This window comes from Morone saxatilis, unplaced genomic scaffold, assembly GCF_004916995.1.
Source record: "Morone saxatilis isolate NCDOM2014 unplaced genomic scaffold, NCSU_SB_2.0 Contig4, whole genome shotgun sequence".
NCBI lineage: Eukaryota > Metazoa > Chordata > Actinopteri > Moronidae > Morone > Morone saxatilis.
In genome coordinates, this window is record NW_023339984.1 from 7,783,418 (window position 1) to 7,792,539 (window position 9,122).

Consider the following 9,122-nt stretch of genomic DNA (forward strand, 5'->3'; position numbering starts at 1 on the left):
CCTTTTGGCTGAGGGCCACAATAAGACCCATGGAGCTAATGAGGCATTTAGACACTGTGTCACACTTCAGGTATATGAGAGGCCCTGTGCCAACAGGCCAAGTCAAACACGGGGCTGCGGGCACAGTGCAGTCGATGACAGGGCCAAGACAGCATCTGCCATCATTACAGGCCCATTAAAAAGTTTCACAGGGTTCAGCTGCCCTCCTTCATGAAGAGGCTCTCTGCCACGAGGACTTTGTTCTTGGGCGACAATAACACTAATTACCACTGCTGTCGTGTTTGGTGTAAAGAAGAAGATGGCATTCAGATTTTTGTTTGGTTTTTGTGAGTTCATGTTTGCAAATCAAACAAGTTGATACAATGAAGAAAAAATCGGCTTGAAAATTGAAATCACTGATTTTCTTTGTTATTTGACAAGGTTACTTGGAATGTGTGGCTGTTTCATGCCGAAATGTGGCTGTTTTTGATAAATAAGTTGCAAATGTCTAGGTGTATTTGTGCAGCTGTTTCTGATACTTGGAAGTGTAATGGGATGTTTCAAATTCTAGTCTCAAAAATGCTAATTTGCAAAGACTCTCCCCAGCATCTGTTCACATCTGACCTTCTTCCAACTCCTCTTCCTCCTCTCCAGACAGTGTCGAAGATGAGCTTGAACTATCTGCAGTCCGCCATCGCCCAGAGGGCCTGGAACAGCTTGAAGCCCAGACACGTTTCTCCCGCAAGGAGCTACAGATCCTTTACCGCGGCTTCAAGAACGTAAGTGATGAGGCCACCATGCAGCCTCAGCACTATACATAATGTACACCTCAGTAGGCTTCTTTCTTGGACATCTCTCTCTCTCTTTTGGACATCAAAAAAACATGTTTCCTTTTGATTTCATTTGATTTATTCTTTTTTTTTTAATATTTTAAAGTTTGCAGGGGTGTTAAAGTTTCTACAGCTCCACTTCCTTCCTAAAATAATAATAAAGCATCTGTGGAATGCTATTTTGCTGAATCATCTACATTTTGCACTAAATGTTATCATGTCCAATTGTGCTTACCACAGAAAATTGAAATTTCTGTACATCGTGCCAAGGATAATTAGGTCATATCTTGCACACACTGTGGAAGATTACTGATGAGCAATCAGGTCAGAGTCCTCCAGAGCAGCCCATATGAAACTACCTCACTTCATTGTCACCTCTGGTGTGAGGCGTAATGAGATGACCCAGAATTAACTCAACCCAAATTGTCTGGCAATGAAAGAGAGGACGATAGCGAGAGTCCTGTGATAGTGAAATTCCCATGGGGCTTCAGTTTCCTGTTGAGCCTGCACTATGCTCCAGCCAAGTCCCTGCAAAGCCTGCCCATTAGTCCGCTTCCACTTGAGACAGAGAAAGAGGTAAGAAGTGTACTAATGAGGCCTTTAATTTGTGCCACACACTCTACCGAACTTCCTCTGACGCCGAGGGAGAGAATATTGCATATGTTTATAGACACCCTTCCAGTTTTTTTTCACATTACAGATTTTACTTTGTATTTTTAGCCACACTAGAAATGGCAATGTCGGTCGGTCAGTTGGTCGGTCCACCACTTTGGTCCAGCCTGAAATATCTCATGAAGTATGGGATGGATTGCAATTAAATTATACCTACCACTAAAATATCTCAATATTTTCAAGATGGAAAGGCACAACATTTTAGACAGACATGTCCTCCCAGACAACCTATCCTAAAAGTTAAGGGTGATCCCCTCAGTTATCCTCTACGGTCACCACGAGGTTGACATTTGAGTAAAATGTCTGAACAACGATTGGTTGGTACGCTATGAAACTGGGTGTAGATATTCAGGATGAAAATGTAGTAACTTGGTGGCCCTTGTGATTTTAGCGCCACCATCAGGTCAGAATTTTGTCCAATCGTTTTAATGACCAAATAAAAAAATGACAATTCTTTCAGCTTCAGCTGTTGCTTTTAACACACATTACAGTTATTTTATGTGCTAAGGATAAACCTCCTTTTCATTTTCATTCAGAGTTAATCATTACTGCTGTGTAATTAAACAGAGTTTGTGGCCTAAGTCCAAATTTGACAAAGAGAAAAAGTCATGGAATTTAAATTACAGCTACTAAACAGCTTTTGTCCATCACTGAGTCCATAGAGTAGCTCATTTTTAGCTGCCAGGGTCAAACAGCTCATCTCTATCGTGCTCCAACTTGGTGACATTGGCAAAATAAATGCGAGCTTTTAAGGCCAGCCAGTAATAGAAGCTGGCATCATTCCCAAGATGAGAAATCTGGCCCTTTGTCCTTGACGTCCAGGGTTTCGAAGCAAATCAAATGCCTTTAATGCAGGTGGCAGGCTGAGGTCGTCTTTCTTAACAACAAACTTGTCGTTCACTTGTAGTGCAGGTGGTCAAAGTGGAGCTTTGCCTTAGATTCAGCAATATGTCTTGCAGGGACCAAAACAAGACCTCTGGCTCTGGGTCTGGCTCTTAAGGTGGAATTTGAGCAAAGGTCACCTTAAAGGTATGAGAGAATCCATTGTTTCATAAATCCCTTGACCCCAAATTACTGGAAATAACACTATATTGTCCTCACGTCTGGCTTAATCTGCTGGGCTTTCACAGTTCGCAGTCAGGGGCATTGCCTCAGGCATTAGATTAGGATCTCACAGTTCTCTTCCATCAGCGACGATGCCTCTGTTCACAGGTTTATTTCATTCCCCACACTGCTTATTGCCGCATCGCTTCACCGGCCTCGGAAAGGAATTTCACAGATTGTATTTCTGATTTTATTATCATGGATGAGCAAATTCTACAAGCATATCAAATGAATACAAATACATTTTCTGACCTCTTACTCTGTCTAATGGGATTGGCACTGAGTAATGTGTAAAATGAAACAACATGCAAGAGCAAGTGGAAAATGACACCCTCATTTTTTATCATTATACATAACATGCTTCTTATATTAGTCTATCTATTCTTCTCCTATTATTTCAGTTTTGATTTGGAGGTGGATGAGGGAATATACAGATAGGAAAAACTCCAATAAAAGATTGGAGATGACAGGTAAAAAATAAACAATTATAAATGCATCTTCACAAATTCCATTAACATCCATGTTCCCTGAGATGCCTAGGAAAATTCCTCCTCTCAGTGCTGAACTGATGCAGAGAAAAATGCATTGCAAGAAAACAGCTTTCCCAAAAGCAGTGTGTGAATGAGGTCCCGACTTTTAGCTTAGCGACATCAAAGTTTATCCTGACGGGACCTTAAGGCAGTTCGGGCATCAAGTGAGTGTAACTATTTCACTGAACTTTAAATTGAATTGCAGAGGCACTGTGTTGTACGTGATAATAACTAGATAACACACTGGCTTCATTCTCAATTGGAAAAACCGCCTCCCTCGCTACTGTCACCATGAGGCTGAACAGAGACGATAAAATATGTTCAGATGAATTCTGCCGTCAGTGTGAGACTCAATTCAACAATCACAAAGTTTTGTTGACCTTCATTTTGCTTCAGGTTTGTGAGGAGTTAGCGAGGAAGAAGTAGAAGCTGACTTAGAACACAGCCATTCGTAGATTACTGTCACACTTAATCAGTGCGTTATTACTGTTGACAGCTATAATTGCACATCCGTGTACAGACACACACACACACAGAGGCGTGCACAGACTCTACAGGCGAGGTGAAATTACATGTTTTAAAAATCCCCCCCTCACTTTAAGTACTTAATTACATGACATTTCTTTGCACTACTTCAACAAAAGGTTGACTGTTGACAGCCAATTTACTGCACTGTTGCGGAACATAAACAATGCTCTAATTAACGGAAGCTCTTCTAAGCAACAAAGAAATACTGCCTGAATCAAATGTACAATGATGCTGTGGAGCAACTTTGCTTTAAGAGTGGAAATGTTTCGTGTTCAAGGTGTTCTACCAACATGAACGTCTCCGCTGTCTTTGTTTCACAAACTAGTATACTCAAAATAAAATTTGGGGAAATACTCTTATTCACTTTCTTGCCAGGACTTGAATGAAAAGATCGATGTAGGAAGCTACAGCCAAGAGAAGGTTACCCTAGTTAGCTTGTCATGGGAGTCACCATACCCAGCCAAGAAATATTACAACACAAACCCCTTAAAGCCAGGACATGTTGTTTTTACACCTCGGTTTCTGTGTGGATTAAACTTATTAGATACTGTGTTAATTAGTGAGCATTAAGAGGTGCTGGTAGGCTGGTTTTTCCCCCTTCATGTTCATCTAGCGCCATCATCAGGTTGATTTTTTGTATCAAATACCTGTAGAACTATTGGCATTCCCATGAGCTTTAGCTGTACCTTGTGTATAGTGCGAATTAGCAAATAGTAGCATGCTAACACAATAAAAATGGGGAACGAGGGTAATTAGTAAATGTTGCATGGTTACATAATGATCATTGTACCAAGAAAACATCAACATATTAGCATTGTCACTGTGAGTTTATTAGCATGCAGACTCTTGGTCTTGGTTTACCATCAGGCGAAGCCAGACTAGCTGTTTCCCCCTGCTTCCAGTCTGTATGCTAAGCTAACTGTTATACATTTTAATGCAAAGACATGTATCTTTCTTCTCTTCTCACCTAACTCTCGGAAAGACAGCAAATGAGTGAATTTCTCAAACTATTCCTTTAAAATTTGCACCTGCTCTTTTTTTCCCTACAATGATATTCCTCAAAAAGGTCAAATCAAGAATTTCAAACCGCTTGAATCGTTTTCTCATCCTTGCTACAATCTCCAATATAATTCTAGTGCTGTTTAGTCCGTCCACTGTGTAGAGCAGTTTTCTACATGATACATCATTTGGATTTATATACCAGTTTAACGTGAACAGCACAACACACTCCACAAACTCACAGACTTCATTAAATCAGGTCTGAGACTGCAGAAGTATAATTTCAAGACAGATTTGTGCTCATTCTGTCTCCCTAACTTCCCCCAAATCCTTGACCTCATCTCACCCCACAAGATATGTAACTGGGTCTGTGAGACTACAGATCAAGAGTGTCTGGGGACTCATGCAGACAACCTTGCAGCATCCGTTTGGCTTGAAACACAAGGAGCCTGTTTGAAGCAAAACAAAAAGGTTTCATCTTCATTTTTTCACACCCACAGCTCTGTTTCCCCAAAGTGGCTGATCAGACATGGTCACAGTAAGGAGGAAACCCAGTGTACCCTGTGATTCTCACATCCCATAGACATGGAGGAAATAACTGAGTGGATAAAACACTCTTACTTAGTTTAGTTAGACTGTTTTAAATGTAATTTTCAGATAAAGGTATTGACGTGCATAGATATATTTTCAATTTTTTTATTTTCTAGCTGTCTGATTTATGTTTACACTGTATCAGAGAGGTGTTCATGTTATTGCATCCACCCCATGTACAATCTGTTCCTTATCTTTGATTTCCTACAACAACCTCCATTGTGGCCATGGTTTATTTATTTCTATAGAAAACCCAGAGACGCATGTGCCCTCGGCTTGGAAATCATCTATATAGCCGGAGCATTTCATCTGTTCCAAAGCTTCAATATCCTGCCAGAGTGTGCAGCCTCGCACCAAGCAGAAATTGAACCTGTGAAACTAGCTGCATTTATCACTAAGCTGCTCTGAATAAGGTCATCCACCAAGTCTTTGGTTGGCCCTTTTCTTATAAAGGAGACAAAAGCATCCTTCTTGGAAGGTGTTATGTAAGAGTATTCAGCCTTTTCCCACTGAATGCTACCAGACAACCACAGGTGGGTGACTTTGAATGGCTGTGGAAAATGTATTATTTATTAATTGAAGTTAGAGAGTAACTTGACATCAAACTGAAATACAGTTTTTCGCTGCCCTCTCTGGTTGAAAATTTCAGGGCAGTTGCACCTTTAGCCGCATCCAAAATGATATCACGGTGTACTTAACACACCCAGGAGTACACTCCTACATCACTGAAGCAAGGTAACAGGTTTAATCACTTGAGGTCAACATTAACAACATTTTCAGCTGCTGTTAAGTTGATCTGGCAAGAAAATATTTATTTAAAAAAAGAAAAACTAAGGTAATGTTTGGCCACACTAGAACTGGGTGACCTCTAAAAAGAATGTCTGATATGTTTTTTCATGAATAAGAGGAAATAAACTATTTAAAAATTCTTAACATTGCATCTGCTTCTTCCCAGAATCTATGAATATGCAAGTATTGTTTTTAAATGTTTCCTTCTACACTGAAAATTTATTTTTCAGTGAAGTGAACTGGAGGTTTCAGGTTTTAGTCATACTTATTTAAGCTGTATATGGGATCATGATTGGCATGTTTTAAACTCAGATTTAAGGCAAGGACTTTAATACAGGAGGAAGTATTTAATATAGATGCTGAGTGACCTGTGCAAATCCATTTTGTTTTCCAGGAATGCCCCAGTGGAGTCGTCAACGAAGAAACTTTTAAAGACATCTACTCGCAGTTCTTTCCACAAGGAGGTTTGTACCATGCTCTTATTCAGAAGGAGCCCACTGCTTTGTATTTGCAGCTTGCCTTGCCTCTCACAGCTGTCTCTTACCTTCTCTGTGCGCTGGAACGACACAAATTCTTTTACAATTTCACAAAAAAACAATTCCAGAGTACTTTAAGTTAAATTTCCATCCAAGAAAATGTAAGAGAAAAAAGGGAGAGAGGGAGAGGGAGAGGGAGAAAATATGCAGCTTGGGGTTGGTTGTTGTTGGCTCTCATCATTATGCAAAGATGCTACCCGAGGAACAAGAGAGAAAACATTAGGAGGCTTTGATATATCTGTTCAGAGAGAAGAAAGGCAGACCAGTAAAATAATGGCTCACCACACAGGAAACAATGATAAAACTCTTAGCTCTAAGCATATTGTTCTTCTCTTATCATAAAAGAAGAAAAAAACAATTTGAGGAACATTTTACTTTGAAGTTGTTCAAAAGCTACAAAACTTTCCCTTGAACCATTTTTTGTTTGCAGTAGATGTTTCTAATTGAGTTGTGATCACTGCAGACCCTTTTTTGATTCCACGCCTGTTTGTTCTCTCCATAGATGCTTCAACATATGCACATTTCCTCTTCAATGCATTTGACACAGATCACAATGGCTCTGTGAGTTTTGAGGTAAGTTGTTGGTGTTCTATTCCTACTGTTGCAAAGTATCAGATACATGGCTACATGTGCTTTTCCCATTGCTACAAGATAACACCTACGTAAAGAAATGTATCTTCATCTCAGTAACTAGTACACTGTGTATGCTAGGAATGTTAACCATTTCAAATAAAGGCAAACCTTGTTCATTTGCTATAAAATTCTATCAAACTAGGCACAAGGCATTACACTGGAGCATTATGTAACCACCAACCCCAATAATTTTAATTTAGCCCAAGCAAGTCTGCTTGAGTTGCTATCAACTCATGATTAATATTTATGAAGGGCATATATTTGCTTATTAGGACAGTAAAAGCTGTCATTATGCCAAACCACAGTTTCACTGGCTAATGTGCAGTCCATTCTGTTCAAAAGTAAAGGGATTCCCGGGGGGCCGACACAGATTATGAGTTGGTTAATAATTTGAATAACGAGAGATTTTAGATTTTTTGTTTGTGCTCTTGCTGTTTCATCATTTCTTTCTATTTAATACCTGACATAATATCCTTGTAGAAACGATGTATGAAATACTACCTACATTTACATGTGCACAGTGAATACTTGATGTTTTTGTTGATGTCAAAGGTTTTCAAGTACTTGCTGTTTACAAAAAGCTTGTTTTTAAATCTATTTTGTATAATTCTCAGTAAATCTTGTTTTCACGGCAGGATTTTGTTATGGGCCTTTCTATCCTCCTGCGAGGTACAATCCAGGAAAAACTCAACTGGGCTTTCAACCTGTATGATATTAATAAAGATGGATATATCACTAAAGAGGTATGTCCATTTAAACTGTGACAACGGTGAAATGAGCCAATAACTGAGATACCCATTATCCACCTTTCATATGAACTAGATCTCAAGGCTCACATTGTTAAGTGATTGTCAGTATTGCTGAAAGTACGTCGCCATGCAGGTTTTGTTTAAAATAATCGACAATTTGTGTAGACGTGTGTGACAGGTGTAATGTTAACCATGTTCAACATCTCAGAATCAGAACACATAAAATGAATATGACTCCGGTTTTATGTTGCTCTCAATGTACAAACACAGAATGAACATAAATAAACAAGACTTACCAAAATAGACATAAACTACGATGTATAGTTTAGCATATTAGCATGCTTAAATTTGCTAATTAGCACTAAAGGCTCGCACTCCTATAAAAGTGAATAAACAATGACCTGATGAATATAATATAATAATTATAATTATAATATAATATAATATGCAAAATAAGGGGATCACCAAAGTTATTACAACAACATCTTGAGGGAGATAGTGAGGCTGCCAAATGTAATTGAAATCCATCCAATAGTTGTGAAGACATTTCTCTCAAAACCACAAATGTGAGCCTCATGGTGGTGCTAGAGGGAATGTCATGGGGACTATTTCTTTCAGTGGAAAGTAGTTTCAATAAAACACGCCAACACTGCTATTCTCAGCTTTCCAAATGTCATTTTTTAAATCTTTGAACACCATTAATAAAATTCCATTCAGCACAATTATATTGGAGTATCAGCAGAAATACCTAAAAGTGATAGACCAAAATCTCAAAATGACCTGCATAGCTTCCCATTTTCCAATGTTTTTTGTTTTTGTAATTTGGGTGAACTGACCCTTTTTCCGCATGTCATAGGAAATGCTAGACATCATGAAGGCCATCTACGACATGATGGGAAAATGCACATACCCTGTTCTCAAAGAGGAGACGCCTCGTCAGCACGTAGAAGTATTCTTTCAGGCAAGTGTGTGGTTGGCAGCATTCACTGTGCTGCGACTGTCAGTCACAGCGATGAGGCTTTAGAAACTTTCCCTATATTTGTTTTTCATCTTTCCTTCCCTCTGTCTCCAACAGAAGATGGATAAAAATAAAGATGGAGTGGTAACCATAGACGAGTTCATCGACTGCTGCCAAAATGTAAGCTGGATATCCCGACACATCTCTTTCCCTTACTGTTGGCA

The 9,122-nt window shown here is 39.2% G+C and overlaps 1 protein-coding gene across 6 annotated transcripts in view; it reads left to right on the forward strand.

Annotated features, from left to right (window-relative positions):
* Nucleotides 1–9,122, forward strand: part of kcnip4 (Kv channel interacting protein 4) — a 130,137-nt gene that overhangs the window by 117,559 nt on the left and 3,456 nt on the right. For all 6 annotated transcript variants that reach the window (XM_035675333.1, XM_035675339.1, XM_035675334.1 and 3 more), the window contains 6 exons: nt 634–758; nt 6,417–6,486; nt 7,061–7,131; nt 7,827–7,934; nt 8,797–8,901; nt 9,016–9,078. In XM_035675333.1, the coding sequence (XP_035531226.1) occupies nt 634–758; nt 6,417–6,486; nt 7,061–7,131; nt 7,827–7,934; nt 8,797–8,901; nt 9,016–9,078 (542 nt within the window). The remainder of the gene's footprint in view (nt 1–633; nt 759–6,416; nt 6,487–7,060; nt 7,132–7,826; nt 7,935–8,796; nt 8,902–9,015; nt 9,079–9,122) is intronic.